The sequence below is a fragment of the Ranitomeya variabilis genome, chromosome 1 (assembly GCF_051348905.1).
Source record: "Ranitomeya variabilis isolate aRanVar5 chromosome 1, aRanVar5.hap1, whole genome shotgun sequence".
Taxonomy (NCBI): Eukaryota; Metazoa; Chordata; class Amphibia; order Anura; family Dendrobatidae; genus Ranitomeya; species Ranitomeya variabilis.
Window position 1 is genome coordinate 46,813,272 of NC_135232.1, and position 23,777 is coordinate 46,837,048.

The 23,777-nt window shown below is 42.9% G+C and overlaps 1 protein-coding gene across 4 annotated transcripts in view; it reads right to left on the reverse strand.

Annotated features, from left to right (window-relative positions):
* Positions 1-3,015: 3,015 nt before the first annotated feature.
* The window catches only part of LOC143804712 (acyl-coenzyme A amino acid N-acyltransferase 1-like), a 49,895-nt gene continuing 29,133 nt past the window's right edge, over positions 3,016-23,777 (reverse strand). Inside the window, exons 3-5 of one of the 4 annotated variants that reach the window (XM_077283097.1) lie at positions 22,327-22,529; positions 8,952-9,173; positions 3,016-4,627 (exon numbers count right to left, since the gene is read on the reverse strand). In XM_077283097.1, the coding sequence (XP_077139212.1) occupies positions 4,286-4,627; positions 8,952-9,173; positions 22,327-22,529 (767 nt within the window). In that variant the 3' untranslated portion in view covers positions 3,016-4,285. Of the gene's footprint in view, positions 4,628-8,340; positions 9,174-22,326; positions 22,530-23,777 lie in introns of those variants that run through there. The other 3 variants (XM_077283106.1, XM_077283113.1, XM_077283088.1) reach the window with 3 other exon arrangements.

Here is a 23,777-nt window from a genome sequence, read left to right on the forward strand (position 1 = left end):
ATAGTCGGACATTCTTTTATCTTCTGGGCCAGGAAGAGGGCCAGCCAACGATCTTATACTGAAAATTTATCCTTTAATCCTTCTGATATTCAGGTCTGGTGGCATGGAGTTCGCGGCTTGAAATCGCATTGCCTGGTTGCTGAAGTGAAGAAATGGCTAATTAAATTTCCTTCCCCTGATTTAATTATATTTCATGTAGCTGGGAATGATCTCGGAAAAATCAGGACTCTTGACTTATTATCGGCCATTCGATCCGATATTATTTATCTTAAGCAAATTCTGCCTGATTCAAACTTCGTTTTTTCAAGATTATTCCCAGACTTTTGTGGCACGACAATCGATTTTCTTTTTTAGATAAAATCCGGAGAAGGGTCAATAAATCCATGGAAAAAATTTTTCTTTTAATTTCAGGGTTTTCATTCTGGCATTTGGATTTGGAGGTTTTTTTTTTTTGTTTTTTTTTTACCGGGCCTTTATAGGCCTGATTTGGTTCATTTATCTGATATTGGCCTTGATATTTTTAATTTGGACTTACAATCTATCATTGAAAAATGGCTGTGTGGTTTTGGGGGGGGGGCCATGTCTCGCTGAGTCATGGCCTTGTGGGAAAATCACCCATGTCTGGGTGGATTGGTTTATTGGAAAAGTTTGGTACTTTGGTTTTATAATTTATGGAGTTTATTTATTGGTGATTAATTAATTTATGTAACCCTAAATAAACTACACGGCCATTTTTATCCACAATTAAAGCGTTTTGTGTTTTTATTGTGTGAATGGGTTCTATGAGGCCATGTATTAGGCTACTTTCACACTAGCGTCGTGCACTGCACGTCGCAATGCGACGTTGCGGCGCACCGACGCAAACTGTGAAAGGGTGGCACAACGGTGGCAGCGGATGCATTTTTACAAAGCATCCGCTGCCCCATTGTGATGTGCGGGGAGGCGGGGGCGGAGTTCCGGCCACGCATGCGTGGTCGGAAAAGACAGTCACGACGCACCAAAAAACGTTACATGTAACGTTTTTTGGTGGTGACGGTCCGACGCAACACGACGCAATTGTCGCATGACGTATGCGACGTGTGGCAATGCGTCGCACTGCGTTGCTAATAAAAGTCTATGGAGAAAAAACGCATCCTGCAAGCAATTTTGCAGGATGCGTTTTTTCTGCAAAACGACGCATAGCAACGTGCTGTGCACGACGCTAGTGTGAAAGTAGCTTTAGCGGCAGGACCTTTCATCTACATAGTAACAAATCATGTGACAATCACATGACCGGCCTTACATGGTAATATATTAATGGCAGGACTTTTTGCTTACAGCGGGGGGCATTGTAATGTGACTCTCTGAGCTCAACCAGCATGTCCTCATCTTACCAACACTAAGTTTGTTTCTGTGAATTGAGCTATACTTTGTACTAAACGCCACCACTTTTTGTGGTGTCCTTTATAGCACATGGTTTTATCTGTATTTTTGTATGTTCATTATTGTGTCAGTAAAGATTTTTGTGCATTTAAGAAAAAAAAAACTCCATCTGTCCTTTTTCACCTACAATGTTTTTGGAGTAATATGTAATCAATTGTGTCAGTTTTGGCGCACTATCTAAATATGAGTATGTGTTCTGTTGTATTAATTCAGTGTTAGGTCAATATCCCCTCTGTACAGTGTGTTTTGCCCCAAAATAATCTGGCAACTAGTGTTGAGCATTCCGATACCGCAAGTATCGGGTATCGGACGATATTCGCGGTATCGGAATTCCGATACCGATTTCCTATACTTTCAGAATATTGGATAACAGAATCGGAAGTTCCCATAATGCAAAGAGCCAGTTTCAGCCAATGAGGAATCATTAGAAGTGTGGGCACATCCTGTTCTGCATGTTAGGCATGTAACTACTGGCATGGCTGTGATTGGCTGCTGAAATTATGTCATGATGCACTATAAAAGTCACCGCCGCCATTTTGGGTTCACTCTGCTGTGAATTCAGTTAGGGACAGGACGCTGTGTTCTGACTGAGGGCCAGTTTTGAGATAGCGATTTGCTTCATTGTGCTTTACCCAGGCTAATTTAGCAACCGCTGTGAGAGAACCTTGTTTTTGCCTTGCAGTGCTGTTCACGGCTGTCTGCAAGGTCTCTGTGTGTGTGAGTGCAGCTCACTCTAGTCTGGTCTGCAGCCACCGCTGGTTGTAGTCAGCTCAGGGTGCGTTACTGCCTCATACTGTTCCATTGTCCTTTTTTCAATTAGTGCAGCCTGCAGCACATTTTTTCAAATTTATCCTATTAGTGGCTTTCCATCCGTATCCTGCTAGATTGTGGAAAAACACTATATAAGAGTACATAGAGGAGCTTTTTTGCTGCTGAGGATGATGAAGAAGAAAGTGTGGGAGAAGTTAAAAAGAAGGTGAAGAGCATGGAAGTAGTGAAACATAAATATCTGACAAAATATAAAAAATCTTAACATAGTCAATATCTTTGTAACTCCGAACGTCTTAAAAAAAATAATTAATTCCTGCTATTCCATTTGATTGGGCTAAACCTCAATGCCTTTAATGTCTCCTCCACCTCCCTCAATACATCCTACATTATTCTTAGGTGTTTTCCTTCATGTAGAATTAACCTACAAGGAAAGAAAGGGTTTATTTTAATTCCGATATTTTTGTCCCATTGACTTGCATTAGTATCGGGTATCGGTGATATCCGATATTTTTTGAATATCGGCCGATCCAATCAGATAACGATACTTCTGGATATGGGAAGGTATCGCTCAACACTACTGGTAACTAATTTTGCAAAAACATAAAGACATTTTTTGTTAGACAGAAACATTACATGATAGTCATTGTGACAACACTAACAGCCATCGAGAGCGAAAGACATTCTTTGGACAGGGCCTCTGCTTTGGTTGTGGTATCCAAGTAAGAAGACATGTTCTCTTTAACCTTCATAGCCCCCAACAGAGCAAATAAGAAGTGGACAACCCCTTTAAATGTAATAAATTGCAGCTGGACAATAAAAGTATTTATGTAAGCTTTCAATGCAATTTAATTTATAGAAGGAAAATAATAGAACACAGAGTTGATAAAAGTCAAATTACAAAGTCTCAGTCAATTTATATAACCTTAGAAAAGTCACACCTGGAGCTTGGTTATTGAGGAGGCCCAAAAGTAGACCCTGATAGGTGGGAATTATATTTCAATGTTTGTATTGTGCTTCAGAACCTCCAGAGGTTAGAGATGCCTCATCACAGAAAATCATTTTAATATGGAAACTTGCATGGCAATTGGCTAATTACACTAGTCAACAGAAAAATTGGTTCAGACATGAAAACAGTTGAAGGTAACTGATTTTGGGGTGCTGAAAATGAAAATGATGCCTAAATTTTGAAATTGGCTCTAGTTTTTATGATATAGGGGTGCATCGATATTTTTCACAGCCTTTGATAAAACGCTAGGTAAGGATACATCATCAGTCTTGCGTCATCAGTTTTGCACCATCCGACTGACTAATGAATTGCTTCATCAATATTGCATCATCTCCAAATGACTTATCAATTGAGTCATCAGTATTTCATCATCTATAAATGACCAATGATAGATGCCAAAGAAAGAAAGATGATGCAATCCTAATTAAACTTGCATCACACAACTCTATAAAAGGCTCATGTTCTCCTTCTATCAGTCACACAGCAATTTCATCGTTCAGCTATTCAGTGATGGCTTGGACTTGCATTAATAAAGCATGTAATTTCTGCTATATCTGTGGTGAGGTGACTTTTGAGTCACAAAAGTGAAACTTGACTCATATGGTAAAGAAAGCCTACAACCAGTATTTTGGCTGCAAAATAGGAGATTGGGACAAGAGGTTGGGCTCCACATACATGCTGTAATCAATGCCTTTTGCAGTGCCAATGGTATGGAGACAGCTAACTGACCATACTACCAATTGTTACTTCTGCATGGTGCCTCCAATTGGGAAAGAATTTCTAAGAAAAAGAAGTGGACTATACACTACCCAAATATTCCATCTGCAATACACCCAGTAGCTCATTCAGAACAATTCACAAAGTACTGTTGTTTTCTATGTGAATGGGACAGTCGAGGAAGACAAGAACACTACAAGAAAAGAGACTGGCTCCTCAGAAATGTACTGCAGCCAGGGACTAAAAATGTTCTTCACCCAGCACTTGTCGAACCACAAAAAATTCTGTTATCTCCATTGCATATCAAGTTGGGTCTCATGAAGAACTTTGTAAAAGCAATGGACAAAAATGCAGAAGCATTCAAGTATCTCATTTGTAAATTTCCAAGGTTGAGTGGAAAGATGAAGGAAGGAGTCTCCATTGGTCCTCAGATCCGTGTGCTTCTGCAAGATGAGGAGTTTCACCATTTATTGCATGGCAAGGAGAAGGCTGCATGGGTAGCATTCCAGTTAGTGGTAACAAATTTCCTTGGAAACACCAAGTCAGACAACTATAAAGAGCTGGTGGAAAATCTTCTTCAGGTGTATCATAATCTTGGCTGCAACATGTCATTAAAGATTCATCTCTTGCATTCGCATCTAGACTTCTTTGCACCAAACTGCAGAGCAGTGAGTAACGAGCACGGTGAGAGATTTCACCAGGAAATTGCGACTATAAAAAAAAAAAGATATCAGGGTAATTGGAACCTTCAATGCTTGCAGACTACTGTTGGACAATCACCAGAGATAACCCAATGCTTAAATACAAGAGACAAGTAAAAAGGAGCTGAGTATCCAGTGACTAAGGACATATTTTGTACTGTGCAATAACGTATATTAATATTATGTGCCCGCAATAGGTGCGGGTGGAATCGTGATGCACCCGCGCCTATTAACTAGTTAAATGCCGCTGTCAAACTCTGACAGCGGCATTTAACAAGCGCTTCTGGCCATGTGGTCGGCGCTCCTAGCAAGCCTATAATTCTACTACATAGGGGCGATGTGAGGATCGCTCCTGTGTAGCAGAGCCGATCAAGTTGTGGGAGATTCTAGCCTTCCATGGAGGCTATTGAAGCATGCCAAAAGTAAAAAAACTGTTTTTAAAAATATGAAAAAAAAAAATAAAAAATCAAACCTACACATATTTGGTATCGCCGCATTCAGAATCGCCCGATCTATCAATAAAAAAAGGATTAATCTGATCGCTAAATGGCGAAGCGAGAAAAAAAAGTCAAAACACCAGAATAATGTTTTTTTGGTCGCTGCGACATTGCATTAAAATGCAATAATGGCAGATCAAAAGAAGGTATCTGCACTAAAATAGCATAATTAAAAACGTCAGCTCGGCACGCAAAACATAAGCCTTTACCCAACCACAGATCACAAAAAATGGAGACGCTACGGGTATCGGAAAATTGAGCAATTTTTTTTTTTTTTAGCAAAGTTTGGAATTTTTTTCACCACTTAGATATAAAAGAACCTATACATGTTTGGTGTCTATAAACTCGAAATGATCTGGAAAAGCAGAATGGCAAACAAGTGTGGGATTGCACTTTTTTTGCAATTTCACCGCACTTGTTATTTTTTTCCCATTTTCTAGTACACAACATGGTAAAATCAATGATGTCTTTCAAAAGGACAACTCGTCCCGCAAAAAATAAGCCCTCACATGACCATATTGACGGAAAAATAAAAAGTTATGGCTCTGGGACGGAGGGGAGTAAAAAACGAAAACGCAAAACCGAAAAAGCTCCGGTGGTTAAGGGGCTAATAGTTAAAATTTAAATTATTCAAAGTGCTTAGACATGTGAATTAATTAATTATATAGGAGATTTAAATACACTTGAGTTTCCTCTGAATACATCTAATAAAATTTGTTTGATAATGCATGTGCAGTTTTATTTTTGTAGAAGTAATAACTACTGTACATGTTATAATTATTTATTAATTTACGTAACAGTAAAATGCAAACTCTTCGATTTCATTGAAACTAGAGCCAAATAACAGTTTTCCTTGTCATATTTGAATTCAGCACATCAAAATTATTAAGAAATGGCTAATTTGATTTCTGAACCAGACAACTTTTTAAATTTTGTTGCCTACTGTTATCATGGATTACACTCCCGAGACACCAGACAAAGAAGCAAAATGAGCAATCACTGCTGTAATATATGGTGGACATTCAGATAAATGGCTTTATATGTAATAAGTGGGTGTCTGAAACCAGGGCCGGCTCCAGGTTTTATGGGCCCTGGATGAAAGAGTCCCGGTGGGCCCCTTTAACACATATCATAATTCATAATGCACCGATACGGCAGAGAAATATAGGTATAGTACAATGCCAAAGATTTCACTTACTTCTTACATTACATGAGTGATATCTATTGTACATTCTACATTAGCTCAGAAACCGGACAGTATAGTCCTGTGTACTGAATAATGAGCCCCATATATTGCCCCATACAGTATAATGACCCCATATAGTGCTCCATACAGTATAATGGGCACCACAGAGTGCTCCATACAGAATGAGCCGCATATATTGCTCCATACGGAATTGACCCCATATAATGCTCCATACAGTATAGTGAGCCACATATAATTCTCCATACAGTATACTGAGTCCCATATACAGTATTGCTCCATACAGAATGGGCCAATATAATACTCTTTACAGAATGGGTCCCATATAATGCTCCAAAAATAATTGGCCCCATATAATGCTCCATATATAATTAGTCCCATAAGATGCTTCATATATTGTTGGCCCCATATACTGCTCCATATGTAATTGGCCCCATATAATGCTCCCTATAGAATTGGCTTCATAAGATGCTCCCTATATTATTGGCCCCATAAGATGCTCCATATAGAATTAGCCCCATATAATGCTCCATATATGGGCCCCTTCTGATAGTCCCCATATATTGCTCCAAATATTTAAAAAAAAAAATGAAATACCTCTCGTTGCTTGTCACTGCTCTGCTCTGAACTCCTCAGTGTCTTCCTGCTCTCTGTGCTGCGACTGCTCAGGCAGAGGGCACGCACTGGTGACGTCATCGCGCCCTCTGACCTGAACGTCACAGTCAGAGGGTGGAAGACGCTGCAGCGCTGGAACCAGGAGAGGTAAGTATCGCAAGTGCCGGGGCCCGGAGCAGGCGGGGGGTCCAGTTGTGAGGGCCGGCACTCTAGCGCGCCAGTGTCCCCGACGGCGAGTGGGCCCCCTGCCTGCTCAGGGCATCGACACTTGCCTGGGTGCGCAGGGTGCTGACTGGCCCTGGCTGAAACCATCAGATTGAGAGCTAATACTTGTTGTTATCAGATCTCCATTGTCTTGGGTGGAGGACTCTCTCCTGTATGATAGCAATATGTCCAAATAATTATATAATTTCCATATCTTAAACTGTCAGTCGATACATTCTGTCCAAATCATGAATAATATTAACGAGAGCGGGGAATATTTTTAGCATTTCACAGTAATCATAGGCAGAGACTAAACCAGTCCAGCACCACCTTGTCCAGGTTCTCCTCGAACTGCTTGACTGAACTAACAGGTCTCTCCCAATGTACACATAAGGAGAGACCTGTGTTAATCACATGGAGCGGTGCAGAGAGAAGCCAGCCAGGGGCAGCAGTAGACTAGTGACATCTCTCCTGTGGTCCTGGATATTTAAATTACATTTTATTGAGCGTTTCAGAAAAAAGCATACTTGGCTGCATTTGTTCAGCCAGGCTCGGAAACATGCAACCTTTGGTTTGTGCAGCATGAATCAGCTGACTGGTTTCCTTTTCATATAGACAATTACATGTGGTCAATAGTGTTAAGCGATACCTTCCGATATTCGAAAGTATCGGTATCGGATTGGATCGGCCGATACCGGCAAAATATCGGATCTCGCCAATACCGATACCCGATACCTATACAAGTCAATGGGACACAAATATCGGAAGGTATCCTGGATGGTTCCCAGGGTCTGAAGGAGAGGAAACTCTCCTTCAGGCCCTGGGATCCATATTCATGTAAAAAATAAAGAATAAAAATAAAAAATATGGATATACTCACCCCTCCGGCGGACCCTGGACCTTAGCGATGTAACCGGCAGCCTCCGTTCCTAAGAATGCAGAGTGAAGGACCTTCGATGACGTCGCGGCTTGTGATTGGTCGCGTGACCGCTCATGTGACCGCTCACGCGACCAATCACAAGCCGCGACGTCATCGCAGGTCCTACACTCACTGCATTCTTAGGAACGGAGGCTGCCGGTTACATCGCTAAGGTCCAGGGTCCGCCGGAGGGGTGAGTATATCCATATTTTTTATTTGTATTCTTTATTTTTTACATGAATATGGATCCCAGGGCCTGAAGGAGAGTCTCCTCTCCTCCAGACCCTGGGAACCATACACTGGGAACTTCCGATTCCGATTTCCGATATCACAAAAATATCGGAACTCGGTATCGGAATTCCGATACAGCAAATATCGGCTGACACCCGATACTTGCGGTATCGGAATGCTCAACACTAGTGGTCAACCTATCCAGATAATGCAAGCTGCAATAGTCGTAATTTTCAGCTTTGTGCATAGGATGTGGGATGTATATAGATCCCCCAACAAATAGAAGAGTTCATAATGTATTCCTTCGAGAGCACCTAATATTTTTATGGAAAAATTCTTGTATCTCTTTCCAACTAGTTTCTTGTGCTCTACAATGTGGAAGAAGTTCTCCACCCCAATTCATAGGAAACGGCATGGACTGACCATGTGTTAAGGGACAGAAAGGGGAACCTGGAGGGTCAAGAAGATGTCCTGCTCCTGGATAACATTGCACATGCACATCCTTCTTTCCGTACTTTTCCGCCCGGGATTTTGCTTCTGTAGCAAAGAGCAAACTATTGCAATGCTGATCTTTGCTTCCCACCAAAAAGAGAATGGGGCCTCTGGCTTTCTCCAGGGGAATTATAGAGTCCTGATATTCTGGTTTTCTTGGATCGTCCAGTACCTTGGTATAACTGTAAGACCAAAAGTCTGTGCTCAGAAGTCTTTCTGTTTTGGGGGGTATGGCTTTCATAATGTGATCACCATAAACTATGTTGATAGCATTCGCGGCATTGAGTCCATTGATGCATACTGTAGCAGCGACCTGAGGCAGGAAGGACGCCATAGCCAAAGCTATCTCACCTCCTTTACATATACCGATAACTCCAACTCCATCACCTGACACCTAAAAAGTAAAATAGATTGTCACATTGATTCAGAAATCTATAGGTTAATAATTTGGTGAACAGTTAATGGAGCAATATCAATCTTTTAACAGTTTTCTGGGAAATTTTGAGGGATGGGTCCTCTACTCAAAGTCCCCATCTTTTGACTAGAGTAAAGAGTGGAGGAGAATGGAGGAGCAGTCCTGACCAGCATTTCACACACACAAGCCCTATTGGTATTGATAGGTATAGTGAAATACATAATTTCTTCCTGTGGTGGTGCTGGAGATAAATTGAACACTTAGTGCCAGGTTTACCCCACAGATCACAGCTGGAGATCATAGAAGGAAATACCTTGTGATCACTGCCTTTTTAATAGAATCATTCAGGGAAAATTTTAAAAGGGTTTATCCAAGAATTTAATGTTGTTTTTCTTACAGTCTTAAAACCCAACTAAGTAGCGATCATGCCTTCAGATAACACAGGTCTGCAGGGGGCAAAATTGTTTGAAAAGTAAGAGGGGATATTTATATACTTTGATCACTGATCTCAGCAAAATAAATGAAAAAATTCCATCACGTACAGTTTTTTCACAAACACTGACTCCATAAGCTTTTCTTTGCACCATCTTTGAACCCTTTGCATGACCTTTGTTTTTGGGGGGTCATTAGGTTAGAAATTAATGGAGGCCGTGCTGGGATTGGTTGCTCTGGGAAGAAAATATTTTCTTCCCAGCATCGAAAGAGTGTGGTGGTGTCCATAACATCCAATCATAGCATATCTTTTATGTTACCTCAGTACTATAACAAATGAAAGCTGCGCTGTGATTGGTTGTTATGGGCACTAAAGACAGGTTTTTTTTTAGTCACAACAATTCATAACGGTGTGGTGATGTCCACAGCAACCAATTAGAACACATCTTTTATTTTACCTCATTAGAATAAGAACTGAAAGCTGTGCTGTGATTGGCTTCTATGAGGAGCAAATGCAGATTTTCTTTTAGAAAGAGTTCATAAGAGTGTGGTGGTGCGCTTACCAAGACTCCTCTCAGTATTTAGTCCTTGTGGTGGATTAAGCTTCTGTTTCTAACAACGTGAAACAGAACAGTGTATTATACGTACTTTGGTGTAAAACTAGATGATCAGAACAAGTCGCGGGCTCCACATATAGTGCGATCTGTTTGTGTACAAGTACGACAATGGTCTAAAGGGAAGGAGAGCTTTTGTTTCGATGTGCCTGTGATCTGAAGGGAACTGCAAAATCATAGTGATGACTGCTACTTTTGTACATGCAACATGGAGGGATTCAACCTTAACAATAAAAAGGAAATTATATAGCCAGACCCAGGGCCGGTTTTAGGCAAATGGGGCCCTAGGAAAAAGTTTAAAATGGGGCTCAAATGCTTACATATTTCACATCATACAGAAGCATTTCTGTTGTATTTACATACGCTGAGTTCAGGTCGCTAAACCAGTTTGATCGACAATATTGAAGTCGTTCGACACTTGTTTCCCGGCCTCTTTACACCAACTGAGAAATAACTATGGGAACAGTACAATCACTATAAGTTCAATCTGTCCCCATACAGTATCATGTTATCAGCAGCACATCTACAGTTTACACCGGTGATGTGCTGCTGAGAACAATTATTTCTGTTTCGGCATAAACAATACAATCACTCGATGAATATGCAGCATTTTGCTTGTATAATATAATACACCCCATAGTCCTCCATATATTATAACTAGCTATTGAACTCGTTCTGCTCCCGGGTGGCGAGCATTTATATTGGTATATGGCCTCCATCCTGGTATGTGCTGCTAATCTTGTCATGAGCAGCTCCCTTCCTGCGCCCATATCCTGTCATGTGCAACTCCCATCCTGCGCCCCCATTCTGTAATGTGCTGCTCCCATCCTGCACCCCCATTCTGTAATGTGCTGCTCCCATCCTGCACCCCCATTCTGTAATATGCTGCTCCCATCTTGCTCCCCCATTCTGTCATGTGCTGCTCCCGTATACTGCTCAATAAAGGTTGATGGCCCCCATCAGATGCTCCATAGCATAATATGCCCCGTATGCTGCTCCATAAAGGTTGATGGACCTATAAGATACTCCATACCATAATATGCCACGTATGCTGCTCCATAAAGGTTGATGGCCTTATAAGACGCTCCATAGTGTAATATGCCCCGTATGCTGCTGCGATTAAAAAAATATGACATACTCTCCTCTCATCGCTGGGCACCGAGTGCCGGGGGCCTGAGCAGGCAGAAACTCCAGCACGATAGGGGGGTCAGGTGCCGGAGTCACTGCTGGATCAGGTCCCAGGCAGTTGCGATACCTGTCCCATTCCACTCCTGTGCGCCGCTCTGTCTTCTGGGTCCTGTGGCTGTGACTGTTCAGTCACTAACCACATCATCGCGCCCTCTGACCTGAACGTCACAGCCAGAGGACGCAGAAGACAGAGCAGCGTGCAGTGGTGGAACGGGGACAAGTGAATATAGCATACTCAACCTCCTGGCACGTTTCTGTTTCTCTGTCGGCGATCGCGGTATGTGTTCAGTGCTTATGCATACCGCAATCTCCTGGGCTGCATCACTCTGTGGGGTCCAGACTGCGCAGGCGCTTGTGCTTTTGCAGGCTATAAAGGCTTCGGGCAGAGTGACACTCCCAGCGTTATATTATAGATGTGCACCACAGTCCTCAATATTGTAAAATGCACACCCCATAGTTCTCCATATAATATAATACACTCCCCATAGTCCTCCATATATATAGTATAATACACTCCCTATAGTCCTCCATATAGTATAATACACTCCTCATAGTCCTCCATATATTAAAATACACTGCTCAGTCCTCCATATAGTATAATACACTCCTCATAGTGCTCCATATAGTATAATGCACCACTGTAGACATATAAGGAGTACAATTCACTTCCCATAGTATAATGCACCCCATAGTTCTTCATATAGTATGATGTATTCTCCATAGTCCTCGACAAAGTATAATGCAGCCACCCCACAGAGTATAATGTAGCCACCCCACAGAGTATAATGCATCCACCCCACAGAGTATAATGCAGCCACCTCAAGCGTATAATGCAGTCCTACCATACAATATAATGTAATCCCCATAGAATATAATGCAGCCCCCTCATATAGTATAATGCAGCCCCTCCATAGAATAAATAGTAACACCCTCATAGAGTATAATGCAGTCCCCCATAGAATATAATGCAGCCTCTCCATAGAATATAATGCAGCCCCCTTATATAGTATAATGTAGCCCCTCCATAGAATACAATGTAGCCCTCCTCATATAGTATAATGCAGCACCATAGAATATAATGCAGCCCCCTCATAGAGTATAATGGAGCCACTATACAATATAATCTAGCCCCCCCCACAGAATATAATGCAGCCTCCCATAAAATACAATGTAGTCCCCTCGTATAGTATAATGTAGCCCCCTCATAGAAAATGATGCAATCCTCCCTCATAAAATATAATACAGTCCCCATAAAATATAATGTAGCCCCCATCGAATATAATACAGCCAACTTCCCATAGAATATAATGTAGCCCCATCAAAGAGTATGCTGTAATCCTCCCTCAAAGAACATAATACAGCCCCCCATAGAATATACTGTAACCCCCGTAGAATATAATACACCCCCCATAGAATATGATCCAACCCACCTCCCCATAGAATATAATGAAGCCCCATCAAATAATATGATGCAATCCTCCCTGATAGAATCTAATACAGCCCCCATAGAATATACTGTAACCACCCATTGAATATAATACAGCCCCCCATAGAATATACTGTAACCCCCATAAAATATTATGAAACCCCCAAAGACTATAATACAGCCCCACCATAGAATATAATGTAACCCCCATAGAATATAATACAGCCCATCTCACCATAGAATATAATGTAGCCCCATCAAAGAATATGACACAATCCTTCCTCATAGAATATAATACAGCCCCCATAGAATATACTGAAACCCCCATAGAATATAATAAACCCCTCATAAAATATAATGTAGTCCCCCATAGAATATAATACAGCCCCCCATAGAATATAATGTAACCCCCATAGAATATAATACAGCCCATCTCACCATAGAATATAATGTAGCCCCATCAAAGAATATGTCGCAATCCTTCCTCATAGAATATAATACAGCCCCCCCATAGAATATACTGTAACCCCCATAAAATATAATACAGCCCCCCATAGAATATACTGTAACCCTCGTAGTATATAATGCACCCCCCATAAAATGTAATGTAGTCCCCCATAGAATATGATCCAACCCACCTCTCCATAGAATATAATGAAGCCCCATCAAATAATATGATGCAATCCTCCCTGATAGAATCTAATACAGCCCCCATAGAATATACTGTAACCACCCATAGAATATAATACAGCCCCCATAGAATATACTGTAACCCTAATAAAATATAATGAAAACCCCAAAGAATATAATACAGCCCCACCATAGAATATAATGTAACCCCCATAGAATATAATACAGCCCACCTCACCAAAGTATATAATGTAGCCCCATCATAGAGTATGACGCAATCCTCCCTCATAGAATATACAGTAATACAGTCCCCATAGAATATACTGTAACACCCCATAGAAGATAATACAGCCTCAACCCCCATAGAATTTAATACAGACCACCTCCCCATAGAATATAATGTAGCCCCATCAGAGTATGATGCAATCCTCCCTCATAGAATATAATACAGCACCCCCATAGAATATACTGTAACCCCCCCATTGAATGTAATACAGCCCCCATAGAATATATTGTAACCCCCATAGAATGCAATACAGCCCCCCATTGACTATACTGTAACCCCCATATAATATAATAGAGCCCCCCATAGTATATAATGTAGCCACCATTGAATATAATACAGCCCCATTAAAGAGTATGACGCAATCCTCCCACATAAAATATAATACAGCCCCCCATAGAATATTATTTAGCCCCCATAGAATATAATACAGCCCACTTCCCCATAAAATATACTTTAACCCCCCATGGAATATAATACAGCCCCCATAGAATATAATGTAGCCCCTCATAGAATATAATACAGCCCATCTCCCCATAGAATATACTGTAACCCCCATGCAATGCAATACAGCCCCCCATAGAATATAATACAGCCCCCAAAATCCTCACCTCTCCTCATGCCCCGCGCAGCTCCAGGCTTGGCTCCGGTCTCACCGGCGGCACACAGTGGCTGAGCGATGAAGCGACGTTATTGCGCACCCGCAGTGTCAGAGTTAAAGAGGAATGATGGGAGAGCGAGCGTCTTCTGCGCTCTCTCCTCCATCATTGCTTTGAACTGTACCAGCATCCTAGACACCGGCATAGTTGAATGCTGCAGCGGCGGGGAGTCGGTGCTGGCGGCAGGCGGGCCCCCCTGACTCACGGGTCCCCATAGCGGCTGCGTGATGTGCCACTATTAGTGGCACACCACTGGCTGGGGGCCCCTGGGGGAGCGGGGGCCCTAGGCAGCTGCCTGGTCTGCCTGCTGCTAATGCCAGCCCTAGCCGGATCTCGCGTCATTTGCCCTGTGCCTCACGGGCCAGAAATACCATTCTCTTCACTTCTGGAGAGACTTGAAGATACACCTAATTCAGAAGATTCAGTACATGAAGAGCAGGATTCTACCCAGGGACAACTCCCTTAGCCCTACTACCAGGGACAGGTCTGCTAGCCCTACTACCCAGGGGCAGCACTTTTAGACCTACTACTCAGGGGCAGCTTTCATAGCCCTACTACCCAGGGACAGCGCTTTTAGCCCTAGTACCCAAGGACAGCTCTCATAATTCTGCTATCCAAGGAAAGCGCTCTTAGCCCAGCTGGCAAAAAACAACTCTCTTTGCTCTACTATCCAGGGACAGCTCTCTTATAGCCCATGGCTAGTCCATGCATTACAGTTGTGCTCGTACCAAGTGGCACAGACATCTGTATAATAGTGATGGACGAGCACTAAAATGCTCGTTGCTCGGGTCGAGGAAATTGGAACCCGAGCACCGAGCCCAATGTAAGTCTATGGGCAACCTGAGCATTTTTACCACGATCCCCCGGGGGTATTTTTAAGGTTTAAAAACGTCTGAAAATGATGTAAACACTGCTCAAATGACACAGGAACATCATGGGAATCACCCTTGAAAGCATTTCTGACTCCTAGGTCACAACTATAAGCAATGTTGTCAGTTTCACACCATTTTTACAGGTGCACCAAAAACATACAAAAACAAAACAAAAATGGATTTTCCTGGGAAATATGTTAAGGTACATCCTTTCCAGGGTAATGACTTGTATATAAGGCAAAATAATTAACCCCAGACCAAAATGTTCCTCCACCACTTGGGCTATGTTCACACTCAGCGTTTTTGAACTTTAACATTGCTTTCAACCACTACAAATGCATTAACTGGGAAATGTCATTGTAACATTTAACAGCCCTAGCTGGCCATGTGGTGTGTGACACATAAGGAGAAACATCTTGTTTCATTTCTGAATGAGGAACTCTTAAAGGCTCAAAGCCTATTTTTAGAAGTGCATCAGGCGGCATTAATATTCTTAAAGGAACATTATTAAACAGTGGATCTCCTGTGCTGTTATTGCCTATGCAGTGAGTGGCTGGGCTGCCAAGAATCACGATGCACCCCAATACCCCTTTCACGAGAAGTACAGGAGGGCTTCCTGAAAAAATGTTGCATTGAATGCAAGGCCTGCCCTGCTATCAAGTCATATGCACCCTAATAAGCCTTTGAACCCAGGTACTAGATGGCCACTGGAAAACCCACTTCACATTCTTGAGTTGGTCCTGCCATACTGTTTCCTTATGCACTGAATGCAATGGTGGCCTTGACCCAAATTTGAAAGCACCCCAATCTCCCCTTGGGAGAAACAAGGAGGAGGACCTCATAAAAAAAACTGTCCCATTACAATGGAGCGGATCTCCTAGACTCGTAATGCCCATACACTAAGTTCATGGGCTGACAATCATATCCCCATGGGGGGATCATAGACACCCTTGCCAAAAAATTAACTGGCTGTAGCAGCATTTAACACGTTAACCCCTGGTGATCTAGTGGCAGTGGATGATGAGATGTGGAGGAAGGCCTCATATGTCTCTATTCCCAATTTAAAGGAACGGGTCTCATACATTTTGAATGCCCATACACTAAGTGTATGGGCTGACAAACATTTCCCCCTGGGGGAGTAAAAATTTTTTGGGTTTCAAATTAGTAACGAGCATAATAAAAAGACCCTTGCATAAAAATTTAGTGACTTTTGCATCACGGAATACGTTCACCCTGTTCTAGTGGTTATGAATGATGAGGATAGGGAGGAGAATAACACCAAAGAGACAAATTCAGGAAGCGTATACCCATGTGTGGTTGTGAAGAGGTGCATGAGAATACACCTCCACAAAAAAGACAATGTATTTGAGCTTATGTTTCGCTGTTTTCATTGGTGTACAGAAGTCTTGCCCAATCCAGTCCTTGTTCATTTTTATAAGAGTCAGCCTGTCATCATTTTCAGTTGACAGGCGGATGTGCTTATCAGTTATAATTCGACCAGTGGCACTAAAAACCCGCTCTGACAAAGCGCTAGCAGCATGGCAGGCCAGGACCTTCAAGGTGAAGAGAGCCCGTTAATACCACATGTCCAGCTTGGATACCCAATAATTAAAAGGCACAGAGGAATTACGGAAGACGTTTGTACGATCAGCAAGGTACCCCATCAGCATCTTCCCAAACATTGCACTTGTTGTGACAGCACCCCTTGCCACTGCGTGGGCGCAATGGAAGGGTCTGAGAAAACTGTCCCAGAACTTTGCCATTGTTCCAACGCGTGGGGAGTGGACATCACACACCAGTCGGTGAGCTGGAAGCTACAATCGCTGCTGAAGTATGGCAAGGGCGGCTTAAGCTATAGCTGACATTCTAAAATGGGCAGACAGGCCGTGTCCTTTCACTAGCAGATCCGGCAGCTCTGGGTAGCTTTTCAGAAAACGTTGAACCAAGAGGTTAAGCACATGGGCCAGGCAAGGTACTTTTGTGAACTCACCTTGCTTCGGAGACACCACTAGGTCCGGTCATGGTCACACACGAACATGCCTGTTTGTAGGTTCAGCGGTGTCAGCCAAAAATCTGACTGCTCTTTCAGTGCTGCCCACAACTCTTCTACATTGTGCGGTTTGTCACCTATGCAGATTAGCTTCAGCACAGCCTGTTGCAGCTTGGCTGAGGCTGTGCTGCAGAGTTTCCAGCTTCTGACTGATGTGTTGATTTCAGAGACGGAGGATGAAAAGGAGGAGGAGGAGGTGCAGGAGCTGTAGACTGTGGGGGCAACACTAATTGACTCAGGGCCTGCAATCCTCGGCGTCGGGAGGAAGTGTTCCATCCCAAGTTCCAACTGGGTTCCGGCTTCCATTATGTGAACCCAGTGTGCTGTCAGTGAGATGTACCGTCCCTGCCCACAAGCACTTGTCCATGTGGCTGTGGTTAGATGGACTTTCCCAGTAAAAGCATTGTTGAGGGCATGGGTAATGTTGTGGGACATGTGCTGGTGTAATGCCGGTATGGCACGCAGGGAGAAATAGTGGCGTCTGGGGACAGATTACCTTGGGACGGCCACTGCCATCAAGTTGCGGAAAGCTTCCGTCTCAACAAGCCTAAAAGGTAACATTTCAAGAAATGTTAGATTTTAGTACTTTGACCTGTGGGGCGTTGGCTGCGTATTTCCACTTGCGTTCAATGACTGGGGTATAGACCACTAAAGGCTGTTCCAATGACTGGGGTATAGACCACTAAAGGCTGCACTGGGGCAAGGATGTGGACAGGCTTGATGATGGTGCTAGTTGACTGTGGGCAACAGCAGGTGCAAGGCACGAGGCATCTTCACATGCACTGTAGACTGGGGATTGTGTTATGACCTGGTGGTTAAGAGGCCACACTGATATGACCTGGTGGCTAAAACGCAACATGGGACGAGCTCTGGGAAGGTGGTATCTCTACTGACCGCAGTCCCTAATCCTAACAACAACACTAGTAATAGCCGTGGGATGTTCCTGACTCTCCCTAGACACCTCTTCACAGCCTAAGAACTAACTACCCCTAAAGAAGGAAATAGAAAGCTATCTTGCCTCAGAGAAAACCCCAAAAGGAAAGACAGCCCCCCACAAATATTGACTGTGAGTGAAGAGGGAAATGACGTACACAGAAATGAAATCAGATTTCAGCAAAGGAGGCCAATACTAAACTTGATAGACAGAGAGAAAAGGATACTGTGCGGTCAGTATTAAAAACTACAAAATCCACGCAGAGTTTACAAAAATGAACTCCACACCGACTCACGGTGTGGAGGGGCAAATCTGCTTTCCCAGAGCTTCCAGCTAGCCTGAATATGACATAGTGACAAGCTGGACAAAAAGAGACATATTTGCAGAGCAATAGTGTCCAAGCAAATGGACAAACAAAAACTAGCAAAAACTTATCTTTTGCTGACAAGGACAGGTCATATGAGAAATCCAAGGAGAGAACCAAATCCAACCAAGAACATTGACAGCTGGCATGAACTAAAGCCCAGAGCAGGTTTAAATAACAAACCCAGGCAAGGCGATTAGTGAAGGCAGCTGCCACAGCTACCTAAAGGAGCAGCAGTTCCACTCGAAACCACCAGAGGGAGCCCAAGGGCAGAACTCACAAAAATACCATTAGCAACCACAGGAGGGAGCTCCAGAACGGAATTCACAACAGGATTGGCTTGAACGCGAAACAGTGGAAGAAGCAGTGGTGTCACCTGCAGACAGTGTTCCTGTAGCCTGGGGTTTGGCCCACAAAGTCGGGTGCTTTCCTGCCATGTGCCTGATCATGCTGGTAGTGGTCAGACTGGTAGTTTTGCTACGCCTGCTGATGCGAGTATGGCAGGTGCTGCAAATGGCCTGTTTGGGGTTATCGGCAGAGTCTTTAAAAAATAACCATACTTGGGAAGATCTAACAGTTGGAATGGCAACTTCCGTCATGTTGGTGTTATGGGGAACGGATGCATGCCTTCTGTCTGCGGCCACCACACTGCTTCTTCCTGACTGTTGGGGTGCTATGCCTCTTTCCCCATCTGTGCTGTTGTCCTCGCTCTGCATGTCCTCCTGCCAGGTTGGGTCAGTTACTATGTCATCCACCACCTCGTCTTCCACATCCGCACCTGCTCCTCCTCCTGACTTTCTCGCAATTGTGTCTCGTCATCGTCCACCTCTTGTGACACTTTCCCTCCATTGCCTTCATGTGACCGAGGCTGCTCAAATCTTTGGGCATCGCTACATGCGATCTCATCTTGCTGAACTTCAAGTTGACTGGCCGAGAGTCAGGAATCTTTAAAGAGAAAAGAGAACAGCTCTTTGGAGTGTCCAAGTGAGGGATCAGTTGTCTCAGGGCACTCAGCATGGTGGGAGGAAGGAGGATCAGGGTGAGTAATATGCAGTCCAGACTCACGACTACTCAGACTTGACCGTGTGGAAGACGTGGTGGTGGTGGCTAAGTGACTGGAAACAGTATCCGCTATCCAACCAACAACCGTTTCACACTGCTCTGGCTTCAATAGTGGTGTGCTGCGGTCCCCTAGAAACTTGGATAGGAAGGTCGAGCGACAAGATGTGTGTCTATGTTGTGGCCCACTTTTAGCTTGGCTACGGCCTTGTCCTCTGCATGCACCATCAGCATCATGTCCACTTCCCCATCCCTTGCCCCTTGCCTTACCCATTTTAAATGGACTACTGAAATATTTTAAAAGTTCAATACAAATGGATTAATTTTGAGAACTTATATGTGATCAGTGTGCCGAAAAAACACACTTTTAATTCAATGGAATGTTGGTAATTTTTTTATTTTGTTTTGAACAAATTTTAATAATAACTAGGGTAAGACACATCAAAACCAGTTCAAATGAGCACTCAAATGCAACAATTTTTAAACCACAGATAGAGGAGGCATCTGACAGAGAAATCACAAAGCTCAATATGTGGCATTTTTAAATTTTTTTAAAAGAAAATTACTGTCACGATGAAGGCTAACGCAATGCCGAAAAAATGGAATGTATGCCAGAAAAGCAAGTTTTTGTACAGCACTGATAGACCAGGAGTTGGACGGAGATAACAGACTGTTGTAATATGTGGCCGGGAGTGTTTTACATTTTTTTTAACCACAAAGTACTGTATAGACCAAAGGTAGCAGACAAAAAAGTGGAATGTATGCCTGAAAAGCAAGTATTTGTAGACCACAGATAAACCGGGCATCTGACTGAGATAACAGACTGTTTCAATATGTGGCCTGGATTTTAAAAATTTTTTTACCACAAAATACTGTATAGAACAAGGGTAGCAGCAGACCAAAAGTGGAATGTATGCCAGAAAAGCAAGTTTTTATAAAGCACAGATAGACCAGGCGTCGTACAGAGATAACAGACTGATCAAAATGTGGCCTTAATTTTTTTGAGCCCACCAAAATTGTGTCAATAAGTAGGCTATGACACTAAAAAAAATATTTGACTACTAAAATAGTAAAATATTTAGTGCAATTATATGCAATGCGTGTGGCTTACAAATCAAAGATTTTTTGGTCATCAAAATGGTGTCCAAAAATGTTGTAAGACACTCCAAAAAATACTATAGTACCAAAATAAAAGGCCAGATTTTTCTGTGCACTTACATCTGAAGCCTGGGACAAAGAAAACCTTTTAAAATTCTTAGATTTATTTTTCATAGGGGGCTATGGATTGCTTTGTAATAAAATAAGCAGGTATAAGGTGCAAAAAAAAAAAAATCCTAGCCACGGATACCTGCAGCTACGTATATATAAAATACGCAGCAGCAGACAGTAATGGAGACTTTTGATGTATGCACTGAGATCTATATACTCACATACAGTGCCTGCATGCCTTGCACTGATGTGGATCTGTGCACATAGACTCCCCTGCCTACCTAGCACAATGATCTATATACCCCAGAATTAGCCCTAAAAAGAACTATTGGTTTATCAGGATTTGTGGATTGAACACTAGTAGACCCCCACTAATTAAAAAATTCTGACCCTATCTCAGCAGCAGCTCTCCCTACAGTAGCTGAGTCTGGGGTAGAATGCGCCGAGCAGGACGCCGTCAGTTCTCTTATAGACCTGATGACGCTGTGCAGCCAGCTAATCACTCTAAGGCCGGAGACACACTGGTGCGAGATACGGCCGAGTCTCGCTGGTTAAAAGCAAGCTGTGGCACCGGCACTCCAGAGCGGAACGTGCGGCTCCATGTATTGCTATGCAGCTGCACGCTCCGCTCCGGAGTGCAGGTGCCACAGCTTGCTTTTAACCAGCGAGACTCGGCCGTATCTAGCACCAGTGTGTCTCCGGCCTAATACCACAACAAAGATGGCAGCGGTATTACAGTGTATGGAAGACAATCCCTGCATGGTCATTGGTACTCTAAAAAGTGCCAAAATTAAAAGGAGGAGAAGCGAGCTCCCGCCGAATAATCCTGGAAATTATCGGTGCTCGACGAGTACACCGAGAACAGTGATTATTGTGCGAGTACCGAGTAGTGGCGAGCACGTTCGCTCATCACTACTGTATGAGCACTTACAATTACAAGCAACTGTAATGTCAGTAATTAGCATGCCTCCTCAGCGCCACCTTACTCACCATGGGCATAGCGCTGCTTCTCTTCGTGTCAGGCTGACTAGCTAAGTTTGTCTCTTGTAGCACTCCTCAGCACTGCTGCATCTGTATGCTGTTTTTAAATGGCTATAGGAGGGCAACAGTTGGAATCTACAGGAATTTAACCCTGCTGTGTCCTGCAGGGTTTGGATTCCACAGCTAATCACCATCCAGCATGTACTATATCAGGCAGTGCTGCCCTCCACACCTTTGCCATAGCTCAGGCTCCAATATGTTGTTTGCATTTAGTTCCTCTCAAGGTGTTAACAATTTTTACTTCAGGATTGTAAGCCACTGATCTACAATTGGTATTATGGAAACAATCCTTTAATGACATGTCAAATTTTCAAAGGAATCCATAAAGCGTAAGACTCACTGACATGTTTCTATAAAATATTATAACTTACTTCTGGATGATTACATAGAAACTGAACGGCTTCTTCAAAATATGTTAAATCCAGTTCATCGAGTAACTTTGGTAAATCATCATAAGCAAAATAAGCCAGTGCAAGAGAGGCGAACCCACGGCTGGCCAGGAGGCTACTGCGAAACACTTGTAGGCCACCAACACCTCCAAACATGTCGATAATTCCCAGAAAGGGTCCTTCACCTAAAGAGAAGAAAAAATGGATTCCACAATATTGAAGCCCAGAAAAAAGGAGTTTCACTTTTTTACCTATTCAAAAATGTATTAGGGGGGTGCATATGTGTCTGCTCACCAGAGCAGTATAATTGTGTGTACCTGTGTCTACACCAGTGTAACACTGTACCTGTTGTAAATAGATTTGTGTCTCTGCAGTAATGTTATTATTTGGTCACAAGATGTTGCTGTTGCCTAAGCATTACTGAAAGACTGTGATATGCTTATAAAATGTCAGAGGTGGGACGACAGTGTGACTGATGTGAAACACAGGAACAGGAAGTGCGGCCATCTTAAGGGCAGTCTGCAGGTAATGAGAACATGGAGAGGATGTGCTGGAGAGGAATCTGGCAACATCCTCTCATGGAATCACCTCACAGAGACCAGCAGTGTCAGATTGGAGCTGAACCTATCCATAAGAAGAGCTTGTCCAGATGTGAGATGATTTCTGCCAAGAAAGAGATAGAAAAGGCCAAGACCTAGTGTGAGAGGTTTTGGTTGCTGTTGAGGAGCTAAGCCACAAGCATTAACCCTAGAACGCATACCCATAGAAATCTACACATTCACGCACCTGGGGCCTTTTAGGCCTGTGTGCAAATAACACGGAATAACTCAAATAAAAATACTTTTCAAAATTTATTTTACAATTGCAAGGTAAGGATGCATTCCAACTAGCGCTGGGGTCCGCCAGGAGGGGATCCGTAATGGATCTGACCTCCTGGTGACCCCAGCTAAGGCTGGCGGAATCCGGGAGTTACCAGGAGGTCAGATCCATTATGGATCCCCTTCTGGCGAACCCCAGTGCTACTGGGAACACAGCCTAAGATGTGTATATTTCAAAACATAATTATGTGCATAAAACAACAAAAAAGTAAGTAAACGGGTACGCCAAATATAGGCATTCTATGTGCAATTTTTTTATGAAAACATTTTTTGGTTGTAGCAAACTTGGTGCAGGAATATTTATTTGTAACTTTACATATTCCCCCGACAATTCTCGCATATTATTTTTTCGGCTGAATGTTCCTTGCATACATTTTGTCTGCAAGTAGAACAGAAACGCTCCGATTTTCTTTCCTTCTTTGCTGGACAAATATAGCAGCGCTTTCTTTTTTTTTCTCTTTGCTCTGTATGTTCCAGAAAGCGTATTCCACATCGGATCATTGCCTCCGTAATTTGCCTTGATAAGCAAATCTGTGTATCACATGTAAACCTAGT